The sequence below is a fragment of the Rhamphochromis longiceps genome, linkage group LG14 (assembly GCF_057381845.1).
Source record: "Rhamphochromis longiceps isolate RC_006_pf linkage group LG14, R_longiceps_female_GT1.1, whole genome shotgun sequence".
Classification (NCBI taxonomy): domain Eukaryota; kingdom Metazoa; phylum Chordata; class Actinopteri; order Cichliformes; family Cichlidae; genus Rhamphochromis; species Rhamphochromis longiceps.
The window spans coordinates 40,274,517-40,294,063 of NC_140570.1; the positions used below are offsets into that span (position 1 = coordinate 40,274,517).

Genomic DNA, 19,547 nt, shown 5'->3' on the forward strand with positions numbered 1-19,547 from the left:
CTCCAGTAAGGAGCTGGTAGGAAGAGGCCGAGTTATTCATGAGTTGTTCTGCAGCTGGTGAAGTCGGCGTTCAGCTCAACGTCAGCACTTTGCCCTGCTTTGATGTTTCGCCCTCAGTGAGTCCTCTGCTAATGAGATCTGTTACTGCATGAAGCCTTTTTGAAGCCCTAAAGATTTCACCCCCAACTTTGCTCAAGTTCAAATCAAAACACGACCGCGTGCCTCCAGTATCCTTCAGCAGCACTTCCAGGTTTTCCTTCGGCTTTTTCGCCACCTTTTTGTGCAGAATCGACCACACACAGGGGCAAAGTGCGGCCTGAGGGCCAGAATCAAGCCGCTCGCCCTCTCAGTCTGCAATGTCCTAAAAGGAAAACTGTGATGTGTAGTGGGCTTGAAACAGGTAGGAAAGTTGCAGAGAAGGTTCTGGTAGCTCATCGCTCAGACTGTCCTGTAATTATGCATTTACAATGTAAAGTTTTCATTAATTCACAGAGCATATCCTGTAGTTTGGTGTGGCGTGGAGAGAAAACTGCAAAACTTAAAGTGGGCCGGATTGGAGTCATCGTCGGGCAGATTCTGGCCCACGAGCCTCATGTTTGACACTCCTGATTTACACCATCACTGTGTTGGTGTGTGGAAACCAGTAATGAGGTCCATGAGCTATTTCCTCGTCTTTTCTTTCAGGTGTCGCCCCCTGGTGGCCTTTAAAAGGAATGCACATTTAGAAAACGTTGGCTTTCGTACCATCTCGGGTCATCGATAAATATATGTAAGAGATGAGCAGGTGGTTTTCTTTCATCGATGTCACGGTTCCTTCGTGTAGAAAGCTCCCACAGCAGCAGACGGCGTTCTTAGTTCAGCGTTTATCGTTTCGCTGCGACTCGGGAAGACGAGGTTGGGTTTTAAAGGCGCTGTCAGTCTGATCACGCCTGAGCTCGGGGAGCAGCGTGTGACGAGGTGTTTTGTCGCCCGCGGCCTCACAGATGTTAAAACTCACAGCTTGTCTTCACACAGCGTGACACACACTCACAGATATAGCTCCTGGATCCGTGCTTATAATTAGAGATTACACCTTGCAGATGTTTCGTGACTGTCGGTGTTTGAATCGTCAGCACGCTGACTTTGGATTCTGAACATCAAAACACAGCGTGAGGTACGCCACTGCCCTCTAAAGTAAACCAGCTGACTTCTATGGCCTTCCTTTAAAATGCACTGATGACATAAATATGTGGGAAAACAACTGAATGTATTTATGAACGTAAAAATGACCAGAAATAAATAAGTTAGCTCCTTGAATATAAACTTTAGGTCCTTATTGGTATTTAGTTAATATTAATTTCTGTTTGACACCTTAAATCCTTTAAAGTGATCATGTTGGAGGCTATTATTATTCTCTGAATTCATAACAAAGATTGCTTTTACCAGAAAGTAAACCTGTGAGCGAGCACTTGAGCAAGGCGATAGTGGGAAAGAAAAACCCACTTTTAACAGGAAGAAACCTCCAGCAGAGCCAGGCTCAAGGAGGAGCGGGGCCATCAGCTGCGACCGGCTGGGAGTGAGGATGAATTGGATAATAAGGACACACAACGCAGTGGGTCAGTGATGCTGTCGTCAAACAATGTGAAAATCATCCGTTTAAAGCAGGAAGCTGTTTGCATCCACTTCCTCTCTGTGAAACAAGGCCTGTAATACTGTGACTGCATGAAATGTAGGAAGTGTAGATTTATACATGTGAGCTGTTTGACGGGTAATCAGAGTAAAACCAAACGACTTTAATGAGCAGCAGCAGCCAATAAAGGTCTTTGTTTAGGTCGTTGTGTTTTGCAGGGCCGGTTGGTCCTGCTGTGTGTCAGCTCCTCCACACTCACACTCACGTCTGCTCTGTTAAAAGGTGAAGATTTACCTTGTTGTCGTTTCCGGACACGTATGTGTGTCTTCAGTCCTTTCAGATGTTAAGTAGCACAGCGGCCTGCTCCACATTAGCCTCGCTGTCTTTTTGGTCTATTTCTGCCAGAGATGAGTCCTTCTGGCCCACATTGTCATCTGGAGCATCACTTCGTCTGCTCAGCTTCTACCGTGTTTACGTCCTCAGACCTTCAGCTCGGTGTTAAAGTCAAGCAGGAGGGACTCGCGTGCTGAGCCGTGGCCTCAGGGTTTGTCTCTGGGGCACATGTGACACCCTGGGGTTTGAACCATGTGTGTTTGTGTGCCCTTAAGCTTCACGTGGCCCAGGCTGGAAACCCATCAGCAGCCATCTGCTAACTCTGAGGGCAAAGGTCACTGATTTGGGGCTTCAGGAACTTCCTGACTCTCTCCACACAGATTGGAGGGTTTCCGATGGTCATGTTTAAACATGTTCTTAAACTAGTGGCTGACACACTGTTAGTGTTATATGTCTTATGCAAGCAAAGGGTGAACTGCGGATTTATCAGCTAATGCTAGCTAGCGTGATTTGCAAGCTGACTGCACAGGTGTGACAGTTCTCTGCGGTCGAGTCTGTGTGAGGAACGCTGGACGGGAAATGTTGGGATGTACGCTTGTTTCTTCTTCTTCTTCTTCTTCTCAAATGTGAAAGTAGAGAAGAAGAAGAAACGCTTACATGAGTGAGATAAACTCAGCAAAGCTACCTGACAACCTGCTGTCAGGTACAGTGTGCGTGTGTGTGTGTGTGCTGAACCTCACATCGGTCTTTGTGTTTCAGAGCCGCAGCTGAAGGGCATCGTGACGCGCCTCTTCAGCGAGCAGGGCTTCTTCCTGCAGATGCAGCCCGAAGGAGCCATCAGCGGCACCAAGGACGAGAACAGCGACTACAGTGAGTCCCACATTAAAACTGTATTTGTCTAGACCAGGGGTGCCCAATCCCGGTCCTCGAGAGCTACCGTCCTGCAGCTTTTAGATGCATCCTTGTTCCAACACACCCGAATCAAATTAATGGCTTGTTATCAGGCCTTTGCCAAACACGATGGCATGCTGAAGAGGTAATCAAACCATTTGATTCAGCTGTGTTGGAGTAGGGATGCATCTAAAAGCTGCAGGATAGTAGCTCTCGAGGACTGGGATTGGGCAGCCCTGGTCTAGACCGCACGCTACATAAAAAATGGGCGTGGCTTCTCTGTCTGAAGAGTGAAGAGAAAATGCCTCACACCTGTACTCTTTTTAATGGCCTCCAGGGGGCGATCCTGAGGGTTTATGGGCTCGTTTTGGGTCAAGCTAAATAAAAAGATGAGGTCATTTTCTAAAGTTTGGTGTCAGGAGTCAGTTTTATGAAGGGTTCAGTGAGCTTGTTGTTTCACACTCACTACTGTGTGATGTCGTGGTCGCTACCTCCAACTTTTATGGAAAGAGCCACAGCCAAAGTGTAAAAGCACCGTGGATCATCCGATGTCAAACAAGAGAACAGCTCAGAAAGGTGAAACATTACACAGAAGAAGGATCTCAAACACAACAGCTCATTAAATCAGAACATAAACATAATCCAACAATCTTCTGCTGCTTCCCTGGGTTTGGGTCATGAAGTCTAACCAGAGAAGTCCGGACCCCCTTTGCCCCAGCCAGCTCCTCCAGCTCATCCGGGGGGATTTGATCCCAGCCAGCTGAGATATAATCTCTCCAGTGAGTCCTGGGTCTGCCCGGTCCTCCTCCCGGTCGGTCTTGCCTATTCGATGTGGAGGACCAGCAGATCTGCTCTGAGCCCCGTCACTAAGTGCGCTTCAAAGGAAATGCATTTCCACAGCTTACACCTGCAGCTCTTTCAGTCACTCCCCACAGGTGAGTGTAGGGATGTCACTCCGCCCCAATCCATCTGTCGCTCTCACACTCCACCCTCCCCTCACTAAAGGCACCTCCCCTACAACGTTGTCATGTTTAACACATTCACTTGGCAAGCAAAAGGTCGTTGGTTCAATTCCACAAATCCCGTTTGGGGTTGCGTCAGAAAACAGAGCTGAAGCTGCATCTGGCGTCTGTAACAGAGTGATCCGAGGTGGAGCAGTCTGAAGGCAGCTTCTGATCGTCGATACTCGGTCACGTTCCCGCTGCAGGTCTTTGTTTCTCGGCTGGATGAGCTCAGGATTACAGCCTCTGCTGCTTCCTGTAAATCCTTTTGGTTTGGAAAAAAGAAGCAAAAACAGGACAAGAAGAGGAGGAGGAGATGTTTTGGATTCCCCTCTCTCCCCCTCTCGCTTTCTCTCTGATCATCTCTGAGTTAAATAAAGGAGGATTAACCACAGCCATTGCCACAGGCCTCTTCCTCCTCCACCTCCTCCTACTCCTCATCCTCACCCACACTGCAGCTCTCTGTCCCCGAGGATTAAATCACCTCTCATCACTGCGTCCCTCTATCACCCCCCCTCTCGCTCTCTCTCTGCTTTTATTCAGTCTTTTTCTCTCGCTTTATCAGCTGGAAGCACATCAGCAGGCTGAGCCGGGTTTTAACCACCGTTACAGATCGACTAAAAGCACAAGAATTCACAGTTTGAGGAGGTGTAATGGGATTTTTTAATGCTGAGTGGGTCTGATTTACACAGGTGCAGAAGATTTAAAGCAGAGATGGAGGAATCACTGCTGGTTTATTAATTTAAACCTGCTCTGTGCGACTCTTCGTGACATTTTCATTTCTGACACTTTTTACTGCAAATGTGAGAACAGATAGAAGCAGACGTTTCTGTAGTTTGCAGGTTTGTGTGTTAACACAATGCAGAGGAGGAAAGGCATCAGCAACGAGCTTAAAGAAGCATCAGTTGATGTCCATCGGTCACGCAGGGATAAGGCCATCGCCAAAGAATCTCAAGTCCGTTATTCCACAGCGGAGGACGGTATCCACACGTGGAAAACACTCAAGACATCATCTCAGGAGTGGATGTCCCAGCAAATTCCCCCCAGGAGACTCTACAGGCCTCTGTTAGCATGCTAGCATGTAACAGCTGAAAAAGGAAAGAATGGAGCTGCTGCAGCGGTCCAGAGTCCGGGTCTCAACCTCCGCCTGGCTGAGACGCTGGGGCCTCGTGGCTAACCCACCATTGATGAATTATTCCAGCAATCACCATTTTCACATCATCCTGCAGTGTTAAACGTTTCTGCTCCGTCTGATATATACGTGCACATATTCATAGAACAAAAATATTCTGGGAGGTCTCGAATTGAGTTTTATTTACACAACAGTCTCCTCAAGGTGCTTCATACTGTAATGTAAACCCTACAATACATACAGAGGAAAACCCAACAATCATATGACCTCCTATGAGGAAGCACTTTGGCGACAGTGGGAAGGAAAAGCTCCCTTTTAACAGGAAGAAACCTGCAGGAGTAAGGAGAGGAAGAGAGCCAGGTCATCAACGTTTGAAATCATGGTCGTTAAGAGGGGAGTTTAGTGCAGTATCTTAGTTCCTCGTTCATCTCCGCCGCTCGATCGTCACATCTGCTTTCAAAACGCCAAATGACTCAACTCGAGGTTTCACAATAAGAGCTTGCTAACTGCGGCAGACTTCCTGGTAGCTCCGTCCGTCTTCTGTGCTCTCTGTGACGTTTTGTATTAATCTACTTCTGCCTCTCACTACCTAACTCTCTCTCTCTGTCTATGTCTCTCGCCCTCCAGCTCTGTTTAACCTGATCCCAGTAGGTTTGAGGGTCGTGGCCATCCAGGGAGTGAAGGCCGCGCTGTACGTGGCCATGAACGCCGAGGGATTCCTCTACACATCTGTAAGAACATCTGCCTCATCCTCATGTCCTTCTTGAGCTTGTTTCGTTAAAGGTTTGGAGCAGGTAAAGCCAGGAGCTCCTGACGTGTCCCCAACAATCATTTTAACTATTAAAACGTCTCGTTGCTGAAAACACTGATAGTCAACTACTGTTTGTGAGGTAATCAGGTGTTACTGCTTTGCTCAAGGGTGACACTGAGATAAAGTTTCTCACTGAAGTGAAAACACTTCTCTCAGTTTTAATCCCCACAAGATCTGATTTCAGATCTTATTTCATTATCTGACCGATCCAGTTCTTCCCCTGCAAAGAGATCCTGCGTTTGTTTTTTCTGTTCCAGCTCGTGTTCAGATGCAAACTCGGTGACATTACGGTACAAAAGTTCCACTTTTAGACAGCGTGTGTAATAATTAATTGATGATGAACAATGGAAGTAGTTAGGAGGACAGCCCTGATCAGACCGAGGACATCTACAGCTGTACTGCTGCTCAGCGAGTCCATCTAACATCCATAATTCACAACACGTGCATAAAACTTTAAAATGCGCCTCTCTGTGCGCAGCATCAGGATGGAGGCAGAGTGGTGGAGGAAGAGGAGGATAACGGCGACGATGTGAGGAAGCTTTCTCAGGCGTGTTAGACACAAAAACTAAATATGAGCTCGCAGCGCGCCCGAAGAAGCTAGCTGTTAGCTGCGATTGTTGGTCGGCGCTGTGGGGAAGATGTAATTCTGAGGAGCGACCATGAACTACCTGTTCTGCAGCGCTCCTATTGGCTGCTGCTGCCTGTCAATCACAGATGTCTTGCCGCCACTGCGATTTGAAGCCGCGGACGCTGACTGTGTGGTAGTTTGAGTCAGTGTAACACGAGCGCGCCTTCGTGGCGGGTATGTGATGAAACCTTGCTGCCACTTTGCAGCTGCGCTTCAGTTCTGCTTCGTGGTTTGATGCCATATATGGAAGTGCAGCTGTTAGTAAATGTTTCTGCACTTGTTAGCTCGATGGTCCTCTTCATGAATCTTAATCATTAATTAATTATTAATTAATCACAAATTGGCCTGATCCCATCTCACCAGTCGGTCCTGACTGCTCAATGCTTTGAAATGTAAATGCTTCCCATCGAGAGCGGGGAGATCACATGACTTCATCCCATCTCTCAGCCCTTCAACCACATGCCGAATAAATCCAGGATGGAAGAGGCAGCCCTGTTTTTTTAGGAGGTAAAGTGAGGATTTGGTTCGGCTCCATAAAATATAAACTCATGTTCTCTCAGGTGTAGCTTCAGATGAAGAGTACAGCAGCTCCTCCTCTTGCTCTGCAGTTATGTAAGAGCATTACAGCATGAGCGGTGAGACAGCTGCAAGTAAAGTTGTGCTGGGAGGCCCGAGCGTCTCGACACTGTTTACTGAAACCATCACGTCTTGATATGAGATGCAGGCTGTGTGCTGGGAGGAAAAAATACGCTTTTCATCATTTATTCTGTTTCCTCTTCCTCCTCGACATCATCGTCACGCTCCATTTGAAGTCCCGTCTTTCCTTCCTCGTGGCTCCTTTTTCCTCTTTATCTGTTGCTGTGTTTGTGTTGGGTTTTATTAAGTGTAGTAGTGACTTCAGCGTGATTCTTATCAGATTCTCAGTCACTCGTGAATCATTTTAAACACTCAGAGACAGATTTGTAATTAGCATCTGTGACATCTCACGGTGAGCAAAGTTTTTACATCAATACAAAGTTTATGACAGGAACGCGTCTCAAAGGTCGGAGCAGGGCAGCAAAAGGCTGGGAGAGGAAGCACAGCGACACATAAACATAATCGGCAACAGATTACAAATAAAAACAGCCTCTAAGCTTCTCCAGGAGCCTGCAGTCCACACCTGCTGACCAAAACTGCTTTTTATTTATTAAGTGATCACAGAATTGAGGTAACTGAACGCCGGCTCTGGCTCTAGGCTAGGGGGGGTTGTTCTGCTCTGATTGGCTCACCTGACCACCTGTTATATCCAGAGGGTGCACACACACACACACACACACACACACACACACGCACACGCACACACACACCTGTTATACCTGGAGGGAGGTGCTAAACTGGGACTTTAAACGGCCCAGCAGTCACGTTTGGTGTCCACCACAGCTTCCTGATCCGTGAAGGATAAAGTGCACGAACAAGACTTACATTAATATTTCAACTTAAAAGCTTTTTGAAGCTTTCAAAATAATGTCGAGTTTTATTCTTCAGCTGCTTTGCACTGAGCTTCTTTTCCCATTTATGTTTTATGGATTATTGAAGTTCTTACAGTTCAGATTCCTTTTGTTTAATTAAAATGTTCTAAAGACTGCAGCAGTGAACAGTTCCTGTGCTCAGTGTGAACCTCAGGCTGAGAATTAAGACCCAGCTTTTGTAAGACTCTCATGTCCTGTTACATGTGACGCTGCGCTGCAGTGCTGCTGACGCTATCGTGTGCGTGTAATGTGATCGATCACCTTCGAGGTGTTTCGTATTGGTCGCAGCTCATTGGCTGCTTCGCGTGTTGTGTCCTATCACATCCTGCCGTGTTTCTGTGAAGTATCAGCATGTAGTGACCGTTTCCTGTCCTGTCACACCAGGCAGGCAGATTCATATGGAAGTAAAATGATGACAAAAGCTTTGAGCACAAACTGAACCGTGACGCTAAAAGGCTGCTGGTCAGCACTCGACGCTGTTCATTTCAAAATAAAAGCCCCAAGTTTAAACTTCAAAATAAAACTCAGATAAAAGCAGTCGAGTCGTGCAATCAAACATGTGGACGCACAGAGATGTGAAGCAGGCGGTCGTGTAAGGAAAACTACAAAATGATCTCTCTGCTGATTACACTTGAAATGTTTTCTGTGTGTTTGTGTATCAGGATGTGTTCACACCAGAGTGCAAGTTCAAGGAGTCGGTCTTTGAAAACTACTACGTCATCTACTCGTCCACCATGTATCGGCAGCACGAGTCGGGCCGGGCTTGGTTCCTGGGCCTCAATAAGGAAGGAATCATCATGAAGGGAAACCGAGTGAAGAAAACCAAACCGTGCTCACACTTTGTCCCCAGACCCATCGAAGGTGAGACCAGCTGTGGACACAGATGTTGGTGGTGGCGATGCTTTCGTGTCTCACGGGTCAGACAGAAAGACAAAACACGAGGACGAAGTGTGAATTAGTAACGCCACCGTCGATTTTCTTTATCTGTAAAGAAGGTTTGTGGGTCTGCAGTATTGTTGAGGTCCTCGGGGAACCGTCCTGGAGTTCAAGGCACGCTTGTTTTCTGTTGTCCCAGAGTGAATATTTATCCTTAGTTCATGACTGATTTTGCAGGTCTGTGATGACGTCAGTCCAACAGTTACATTTCTGGTTTACACGACAGGAGCTCACGATTCAGTTTGGATACAGAATTTATCGTTCATCAAATTTTCAGAAATATTTAAACATTTGAGGAAAAAAGCAAATGTTTCAGTTCCATTTCATTTAACCAACAAGTCATCATATTTCAAAACTTTTAATAAGCTAATGTTAAAACTATTTCACATTGTTCTTCTGTGTGCACATGCAGCTGATATCTTCAGCTTCCTCTGCTCCGCGTCAGTGAAAGACACACAAGTTGTGTTTAGAGGGAAGTGTAACCTCGCCTCCCGCTCTGAGCTAAACTCCACACTCTGTATTTTTACAACAAAATGTTTTTTAAGCGCAAACATGAGAGAAGAAGTAGAAAAGTCAGCTTTTTCTCCCAGTTTGGGATTTTGGTACTTTGAAATCGACGGTTCTCCACATGTCTGTAGTTTATCGTAGTAGAAGATGAGTTCAATAAGTGAAATGGGCTTTGAGGTTTTGCATTTAGAGGTGATTTTGTAAATGTAGGTGCTTAACACTGAAACACTGACATCTACATTCTGCTGGAAACGTCCTGATATTAAAACACAGAGGCAGGAAAAAGTGTTTCTGAACGTCATATCTCAAAATCCTCAGCCTCACATTCTGACCTACTTCAGGTGAACCGTTGGCCGAGTAAAGCCTACGTAAACACTGACCCTCTTAACAGTAAAGCAGCCGAGACTCGTATTTCCTGGTGAACTTGAACCAGAATTACATAAATTGAAAGAATAGCGAAGCCTTTTAATGTGATATTTTTAGTCCTGTTTGACGATACAACCAGTAAAACGGCAGCTGACTGTGAGACTGGGAGGTTGTGCTGTCGGTTTGTAGGAGCCGTTGTAGCTCAGCTGCTGTGCTCTTAGATCCTGGGAGCAAACGAGAGAGTTTGAGGAAGGCGTGGAGAGCTCAGAGGTGAGCCAGGAGCCGAGGTCGTCCAGCCAGAACTCAGAGTGTGAGGACAAGGTGAAGCTCTAATATCACAGATGGAGGTTTAACTGGAAACACGAAGCTCCGTCTCTGCTTTCAGCTGCTCTGCCCCTCCCCTCTCATCCCTCATCTTCATTTAAAAATATCCATCAACTATACATCTGTCAACTATCACCTTCCTCTCGTCCTTCTGTCAATCTTCTCCTCTTCCTCTGTGTCCTTCAGCCTCCTCCTCTCCCCTTCTTCCTTCTCCCCCCTCGTTAACTCACTGATGTCTTCTTTTACCTCCTCATTTCTGATTCGTTCTTCTTTTCTGTTATTTAACGTCAGCACATAGACCTCGAAGTAGCTGCTAGTTTTAATAGCTTTGTTTTTATACTTTGCATAAAGGTTCAGGTGTGTCCTCGTCCACGCTGGCACAAACTGCACACCTGTTAGTTATGATTATGTCACTGAATGCAGCATCACAGGTTGAACTCTGACATCTGAATTTACGTCTGGATGTCTTTCAGTTTATTTTATGTGTAAATTCGAGAGTTGGTGGTGGCGTGATGCTTTAATGACTCACTGTCTTTCTCCCCCGTCCTCCCCCCGCCCTCCCCCCTGTAGTCTGCATGTATAAGGAGCCGTCGCTGCACGAGCTCGAGGAGAAGCTGCTGAAGTCCTCGAGGAGCCCGACGATGAACAGCGAGGAGCGGGCGAGGAGCCTGGAGAGGGAGCAGCGGGCAGCGGAGTCCTCCACAGAACGAGAGGCGTCGTAGCCTGCAGCGCCACCCGCAGGAGGAAGACGAGGCGAAGGTGGAGGAGGAGGAGGAGAACTCCCATTTTAACACTCCCTCTGTTCAGCAACAACAACAACTACAACCACACCGACGACGACGACAACAACCGCCATAACAACGACGGCGAAAACAAAGAAAAAAAGAAGCTTAAAAAAAGGGGAGGGGGGGCGGTGGGGTCTTCGTGCTCGTTATGAAATATTTTAAATCAAATGGGGGAGGGCGAGGGGGAGGGGCCTGTTTGGAAATGGAAAAAAAATCAAGACGTTGATGATGATGATTTACATTTTATGCAAAGAGCCCTGCTGAAATGGCGCCGAGAGGCTAGCCCACCTACTCTTCATCGCCACATTGTAATCATCATCATCATTTCTGTCACAACGACGACAAAATGTTTTTGCGAGTCGAGCGAGCGCTGAGAACTCCGAAGCTTTAAGCCATGTAGAAACTTCACTTCCTTTCATTTCTTAATGAATGCAAAGACTTTCGCACTTTTGACACGCCGCGCTTCTTCTTCTGCGTGATGTTCTGTCCGGTTGGAAGGAAGACCTTTTCTGTTTCGTCTTCTTCAGCTGCCACATCTTTACGTGCGTTACGTTGTGTTTTCGGGGTGGGAGCCTTTGTGGGTTTTTGTTGCAGACACTGGCGACTGAAGGAAAGAAGACGGCTCTGTGCCGATCGGACCGCTTCCTGTGACGGAGGTCAGTCGGGCGACCGGGTGACTGTACGCCTGAGAGGATCAGAACAGCGTGCCGGTTTGTGTGGTCGCTGCAGGTGGTGTCCACGTGAACTCCACATTCCTGCTTTTTAAAATCACTCAGCAGTTTGTAGATCGAGTTCCTGCTTTCGCTTCACGTTGACGAAAACCGACGAAACTTCTTTAAACGCATCCAAACGTGAAGGATCGAGTTCTAAAAGGTTTGTGCGAGGCTCAGAGAAAGGCTTTGACCTTTCAGCCCTGAGTGTTGTCTGCAGGCTTCGTCTCAGGCTGTGTTAACGGCTGTTACATCCGCAGAGGAGTTTATATTTGTCACTATGCATCTGAGACATCAGATATGATACACCCCAGAAGAGCTGGGGTGGAGGTGGGTTGCCAAGAGGCTTGTAAAAGCACCTGCAGCTGTTTATAGGTCAAATACAAGCCCAGTTTACGGTTGGAACAGACTGTAGTATAGATGGTGTACTCCCAAATATTTTCCATGAACAAATAGTTGACGATGGGGGGATTTTGAATATCCTAAAACATAATCAATTAATCATTTCAGGGGAAACGTAGGGCAGAAACAACCCTGGGTGCTTCTTGGTATAAACTATACAGTCAGTGTGCTGTCAGATTATAGCGAGCACACCCACTGTAGTAGTAACCGATCTGTAGTAACCATGAACTGTGCAAACATGCCAGAAATGTGCAGCTTAGCATAGTGCTAATTCTTTTCCATTGCACAGAAAGTAATAAATGAAGGACGGCAGGAGCCCAAAATCAAGCAGCAACTTTCAGCGGTGAGCCAGTCCCCATAGACTGGTATGTTAAAATGAACAGCTTTACAGTAGAAATATACAGCCTGGTAAAAAACACTGTTAGAGATAATTTCCTCCGCCTAAGAAGTCTGAGCTCCAGTTTTGGCGACTGAAATTCTGGAATTTTATTTGTATTTTACAGCGAGTGACGTCCTGGTAGCTACAGCTATCCTTTATAACCAGTCTGCTCTCCAAAACACGGCTGGTGTGAGTTACTGTTAGAGGCCTGCAGCCTGTGAGACACAACCCGGGGCAGGAAAGGTCAAAGAGCCGTGAGCACAGGTGGAGGTGTAACTCTGACTGTGGGGAGTTTCAGACACGAGGTTGGTCTGAAAGCTGCTGGTTTTAAAAAGAGATCAGCAGGACTGTGAAGTCCACCAATAATGTCATAAAAAACTGATCGCAGCTCAGTCTCTCTGTGCTGCGTTCAGGCTCTGATCACATGACAAGATTTTGGGTTTTGCGGCGTTACAAGAAATATTGCATGATGTACTTTCTGTGCGACGCCCCCGCAGACATGGGGAGGTTTAAATGATTTATTGAGACACTAACAGCCGAGTTGTGTAACTCTGATCCGGTCTGAACAGGACTGAAGCTGAACGACGAGCCGACCGCGACCTGCCCCGTGCAGGCGTGTTGGAGCTCTGCGTGATCAGGATTTAACGGGTTAAAACGCCACAGCATGCGCTCACTTTGTCTGTTATTAACACGACTGTGTGTTTGGTTTTGATGAGGACGGGCACACTGAGCTCTGATTGGTCCATTTGTTTATGTTGAATTGGCACGATGTGTGCAGCGGTTCAAGAAAAGAAAAAGATGAAGTGGTCGGTTATTGATTAGTGAATCAAAAGATTCCAGAACAGGTTTTTATGTCGTGGATGTGAATGTGTTTGGATAAAACGCCCGACGCTCCCACTTTCACTCCCTCCACCATGATGCATTCAGGTGTCGGCCGATGGGGGGCTTTGGAGCGTTTCTGACACTGCCCCGCTTTGTTTAGACAAAGAGCACTGCCCTGAAAACTGTTTCACTCCAACCTCGTCTGAACTTCACACAGCTGAAAGGAAAAGATTTCCTGTCATCTTTCAAAATAAAAGTCAAGAGTTTAAGGAAGAGCAGACGTGCAGCTCCCTGGGTGGATGCTCAGGATTGAAAGCTCCCTTTATTGCGTCCACCCCGAGTACGTTTCTTCCTTGCACTGCTCTGTGACGGCGAGATCTTTTCCTTTCCAGAGAGTAAAGTTTAGACGTTCAGCCTGAGTCGCTGCACTGCCCTCTCCAACCTCTAAGACTTTCCTTCTTCTCTCACTCAGACCCTTTACTTCTCTCCAATGTTACCAGCCGAGTTTCCCAAAAAGAAAACCGGGAAAAAAATGAAACAAGTCTCCATCAAACGCGTCCTTCCTCCTGCACACGTTCTATCACTGCCTTCACCGTTCTCAGCGGGAGAAAATCACCAGGACTGCAGCATGTATGGAAAGTCGTTAGTGCCATTCGTGCTGCGATCCTGTCTCTGCAGCTCATACTGTGGTTCCACAAGTTCAGCCTCTGTCGTCACGCTGGCTCAGAACAATCCTGAGAAACTTCTGTCATCATAAAATCATTTGTAAAGATATTTTTGAGTCATAAAGATCAGAGATGGAAAACCTCTGCTCAGGCTGAAATGTCCCTCCACTGTACTGTCCCTGGTTCCACATCTAGATTGGACCAAGTCCCCAAAACAGTCCCGGCTGTTCTTCTGATCCTGATTCTGTTGCTGATTAACAGGAAGCTCTCAGAACCTGAATAAGCAGCTGCTCATTTTAGAACTAGGCTGGGCCAGTTTGTACCATAAGGAGCAGCAAGTCAGTGTAGCCGTATTTAAGTAAGTTACTAAAAACACCTTATGTGCCAAGTAAGAGAGTAACGTCTGTTGGCGAAAAGAGCGTAGGGATAAAAACAGAGCAAAGGTTTAAAGAACGGTCACATTTTAAAACAGTTAAAACAACAACTGCTGATGACGTTCTGCACGTTTGTTACATAAAAGTCCCTTAACCCAGGGGTGTCCAGCTGTAGTCCTCCAGAGCTGCTGTCCGCAGCTTTTAGATGCATCCCTACTCCAACACAGCTGAATCAAAAGGTTCGATTCCCTCTTCAGCAGACATCAAGTTTGGCAAAGGCCTAATAACGAACCATTCATTTGATTCAGGTGTGTCAGAACAAGGATGCGTCTAAAAGCTGCAGGTAGCTCTGGAGGACTGGAGTTGGACACCAAACGAGGAGCTCGGCCTGCAGATGAACGAGAGTTTGAACTTTGATGTGTTTGTTTTTGGGAAACTCGTCACCTCCCGTCGGCCGACACCAAGCTGCAGAGATGACACTTAAAAACACTCTGATCGGTGGAAGTGGAGGGTAAAAGGAGGCGGGGTCAAGCGGGGCGTGGTTGGTGAGGTTGTAAATGGATAAATGGACTGAAGGGTGGAAATGAATGGACCAGTCACAGTCTGCTGCGCTGCCTCTGAGAATGTCTTCCAGTTTGGGGTTCTGGGTCGGACCGCGAGGACTGGAACACGAGCGGCTCGGCACGAACGCTCTCCTCTTAATGTTTCTGTAAGCGTCAACACAACCAAACCACTCGACAGAAATGTTGTACCGGGTGTCTTTTCTACCACATCCTCTGCTTCAGGCTCAGCAGGAGACCCAGAACCAGTTTCAATCTAACTGCCTTCAAGTTACGAGATAAGTTCGCCTCAAAAATCATGTGAGAGCCCTTTTGTACGGAGGAAGCAAAGTGCCAGTCACATAACCAAAACATATGTCATAAATCTCAGTTTATTATCTAAATAAATCTAAAATCTAGATAGAAATTAAATGTTGATGTAGTGGCCATCTTACTTTCTTCTTATAGTTCTCTCTTTGTCTTATATTTAAAATAACCACACTACGGACGGACGTGCGACTGTTTTACGCGTCGGTTTGTTAGCAAAAAACCGTCCACTTGATTATTTTTCACATAAATCTTTCACAATAAAGCTCAAGATCCTGTTGAGACTTTTCAAAATAAACTAAAATGATGAAAATATACATTATTTCAGAATATGCATCAAAAAAATGATCTCAAATGCAAACATGAAGTAACTACAAATGGCGCTCACATTTGAGCTCGTATAGCACGCTAGCACACGACAGCAATGAAACAAAAGCAGAAAAAAAAGGAAATAAATTCAACATAGAGGGAAAAAAAATCAGCAACAACTTAGTAATAAATGTAATAACTTTCATAGATAAAATAATTTCTACTGTTGTTAACCATATAATTTAACTTTTATATGTTAAAGTAAATAAAAATGTTGTTTTGATTTATTTACATGTGACGCCAGATGACATTTGTCACCTTTCACAAACTCACACGAACGCCTGCGAAGAAAAGATTTTAGTTGCGTATCAAATATTTGAGAATGTCTTAAAGTGTAAGAAAAACCAGATGTGTGCGTTCGTTCGCTGCTTTAAACGTCCACAGTGTTTCTTTCGTCTCCGTGCTGCCTGTTGTCATTTTACTGAGACATTCTCATATACTTTAACTCGAGTCTTCTCAAGTTAGCAAAAAATAAGTGCAGGGTTTCAAATCCTTTATTTCACAAGCACAAAATCAGAGCGGGAACATTGAACCATCGTTGATAAGGCTCGCATCGATGGTAATCTGCGTCACCTGAAGGCAGCATGAGTTTGTAAACCGGTTCATGAGAAGCAGAAAGTGTAGAAAAGACAAAAGTCTGTGTTTTAAAGCGTTCAGGGTTCGACTCTGAGCTCTCTAGAAATTAAACAATGGCAGTTTTAAAGTTTCCTGCTTATAAAAACTGAGACGCTCAGTTTTTTTTACTCAAAAACAGTGAGATGTTGAACCTGTAGGGGGCACTGTCGTATCACAAAATGATGATGTCATTACGAAGCGACGCAGGCCCAGGAGGAGGGTGAACGTCACCGAGTTGCAACGTGTTTGTCGAACCTAAAATCTCTTGCTCTTTCTTTGTGTTTGCTGATGTTTGCACCTTTTCGGACGCACCTCCATATAAAAACGCATCATATATTAGAAGAAAATCATCGCAAATACGCAGCAGGATGAAAAAAGAGTACTGAAAAATAAAAAAACATATAAGAGCATCAGTGTCTGTCTGTGTTTTTTACTCCTGACGATGAACTTGTTTGTCTGTGTACATGTTAATCTGCTCTGCTCATTCTCAGCTGCTTTGCATGAGTCACAAAATAATCCTTCTTTATCTTATCCTGGCCCTTTGGACAGCCCATCCTTCAGGGCAACTTTCTTCTGATTGGTTGCTCCTCACATAAAGGAGGTTTCAAGGGCGTAAGGGCGGGGCTTCTGTGCAGACATGACCATTTAAGGATATCCACTGCACACAGACCCTGGAAACACAATAAGCAACAAAGTCGGCCTCTGTGTTTTAATCTGAAATGAATCCTCATGCTCTGGCCACTGTTTCAGTTCAATTCACTTTTATTTTTAACTAACAACATTTCACAACAACAGCTGCCTAAAGACGTTTCAGCAGCGCCTGCTTAAAACAGGATTTCTGTACGTTCAGCTGTTCAGTCCATAAGCACGTTAGTTCGTTAGTCTGTCCCAAAATATTTGAGATTAGTGAGTTTGTGATTTTAATGTGTAAAGAAAATGAAAGAATCGTTTAAAACAATATTGAGAAAAGGTCAGAGTAGCACAGATATCGCTCATTTTTATTTGAAGTTGTAACTTCAGCAGACTTGCTTCATGGTGATAAAGGGCCTCGTTTATCTGTCATCAAATCTCCTGTAAGTCCGAGGATTTGTATTCGAATGACTTCGGTCCTGCTGCATAAACACAAAACGCACAGATTCAGACTTTAGGCCACAAATAAAGCTCGTGTATGTCACGTTGGGATCTCTGAAGCAGCCGCGGCAGGAAACACTCAGGTGTTTTTGTGGTTTCCCACTAAAAAGCTCTCAGTTATTCCCGAGATGGTCTAAAAGCTCATCCAGGCACTCAGCGGCTGGTTTCCACTTTACGGGCGACGACCTCGCAGGCGGCTTCATCCAACTTTAACAAGGAGAGACACAAAAACACGACCATCAGCCGACATCACAGCAACAAGGAGGAAACACCGTCAGCCTGACCTCTGGGATCCAACAGCATCTCGTGGTTAAGCAGGTGGCAGGTTTTATTTTGAAAGAAATGACTTTTATTGTGAAGCATCTAATTACAAACCAATTCACACGGTTTGAAGCGACTCCGAGAGTTTCATTTCTAAATCTGGTCACACAGTTAGCTGTGAGAGTTTTACTACGAAGCAGCTTTAGCATTTTATTTTGTCTCTGAGCTCTTATTTTGAAACAGTTTACTGTAAAAATGCTCAGAGGCTTTTACTGTGAAGTTACTAGGGGACTTTTATTGTGAAGCAAGTAAAGGAATTTTGTTGAGTTTTAATTGCCACTTTAAGTCTTTTAATTTGAAGGAGCTTTGTGACCTTTATTGTGAAACTGTTGGTGGGCTTTTATTGTGAAGTCATAGGAGGACTTGTTTGCTTTTAATTTCAAGCATCTTTGTGCTTTTATTTTGTGTGTACTGAGAGACTTTTATTGTGAAGGAGCAGTAGTGCCCTGACCCAGCTTCAAGACTTTTATTTTGTGTGAAGCTTTCATTGTGAAGCAAACCATAGACTTTTAAGCTTTTACTTTGAAACATCGTTGTGACTTATTGTAATCGATTTGGTGATTTTCTTGCAAAGCTTAGGATTCTTACTGTGGAGGCTTTTACTGCTCAAATGTGTTTCAAGACTTTAATTGTGAAGTGTTTGTGTGACTTCCTGCTTTTAATGTAATCTTTTGGATTTTAATGTAAAACAGCTGTAGGGCTTTTATTATAAAGAAGATGGGGAGGGCTTTAACTTTGAAGATGTTGGAGAACTAATGCAAGGGCTTTTATTTTAACAAGTGAACTTGAAAAGGTAAACTCAAAATTAAACTGATGGACTTTTACTGTAAAGCCGTTTTAGTGCTTTTACTTTGAAGGAACTTCGTGAGTTTTTTTTTCTTTGTAAACGGTAGGCTTTTATTGTGGAGCCACGATGGTTCTTCGCGGGGAAGTAGGTAAAGGGGTTTTACTTTGAAGCAGCCTGGGGATCTCTACTGTCTCATCTACAGATGAGAGGCTTTTATTGTGAAGCAGCAGCTTGGAGACTTTTAATGTAAAACATCTATGTCGGGGGTCCCCAGTCCCAGTCCACGAGGGCCGGTGTCCCTGCAGGGTTTAGATGTGTCCTTGATCCATCACAGCTGAATTAAATGGCGAAATTAGCTCCTCAACATGTCCTGAAGTTCTCCAGAGGCCTGATGATGAACTAATCATGTGATTCAGGTGTGTTGACCAGGGTGAGATTTAAAACCTGCAGGACACCGGCCCTCGAGGCCTGGGATTGGGGACCCCTGATCTATGTGACTTGCTGTATAGGGTTTAATAGGCTTTTACTGTGAAATTACAAGGAGGCTTTTACTGTGAAGCTGTAGGAGGAATTTTAAGGTGAAGCTGGATCAGAAACTTCAGGTTTAGTCTGCTCTGATCAGTCACACCTTTATTGATTATTTATTGATCCAAAAATGAACTGGCTGGTCCTCCATGTCAGTGCTGTAAAGGTGGGCTGTATGAGTTTAATTTCCTTTAACGCCTTCAGGAAGAGTACGGCTGCAGAGCTTTCCACTGAATTTCCACCAGTTTTACACATTTCAGTAGTTTAGATCAAATCTTTCATCCTCACTCCATTAAAATTAAAACAGCTGTTGGTTACCGTGAAGAAACATGGGAATTTTATTGGGAAATACCTGGGTAGCGTTTTCTCTGGCGTCATCGAGTCAACGGGTGAGAGGCTTTTATTGTGAAAGATTCAGAAAATTGGGATTGATCAGGTTTTATTTTTCTCTTATTTTAAATGTACTTCACCACATTTGAACGTCAGTGAGCCTGCAAAGCTCAGACTGCTGACAGACACCACCAGGGGGCGACATCACACCAGGCTGCAACTTTTAGTCCAACCATTGTAATCAGATTACATTTTCAGACTGAAGTAGCACTGCAGTTGGTTCCCAGCTGGAGTTTCTGACGATTTCCTTAAATAAAACTAGTAAATATTTTACTAGTTTCAAATCTTGATAAAAATGTGAATGAAATAAAAACATGAATAGAAAAACGCAGCGAATTCAAAAAAGCATCACAGATAGAA

The 19,547-nt window shown here is 45.1% G+C and overlaps 1 protein-coding gene across 3 annotated transcripts in view; it reads left to right on the forward strand.

Moving 5' to 3' along the window:
* Positions 1–19,354, forward strand: part of LOC146654754 (fibroblast growth factor 12-like) — a 57,289-nt gene extending 37,935 nt beyond the window's left edge. For all 3 annotated transcript variants that reach the window (XM_085379612.1, XM_085379611.1, XM_085379613.1), the window contains exons 2-5: positions 2,702–2,812; positions 5,594–5,697; positions 8,576–8,774; positions 10,617–19,354. In XM_085379612.1, coding sequence (XP_085235738.1) covers positions 2,702–2,812; positions 5,594–5,697; positions 8,576–8,774; positions 10,617–10,768 — 566 coding nt within the window. In that variant the 3' untranslated portion in view covers positions 10,769–19,354. The remainder of the gene's footprint in view (positions 1–2,701; positions 2,813–5,593; positions 5,698–8,575; positions 8,775–10,616) is intronic.
* Positions 19,355–19,547: the final 193 nt, after the last annotated feature.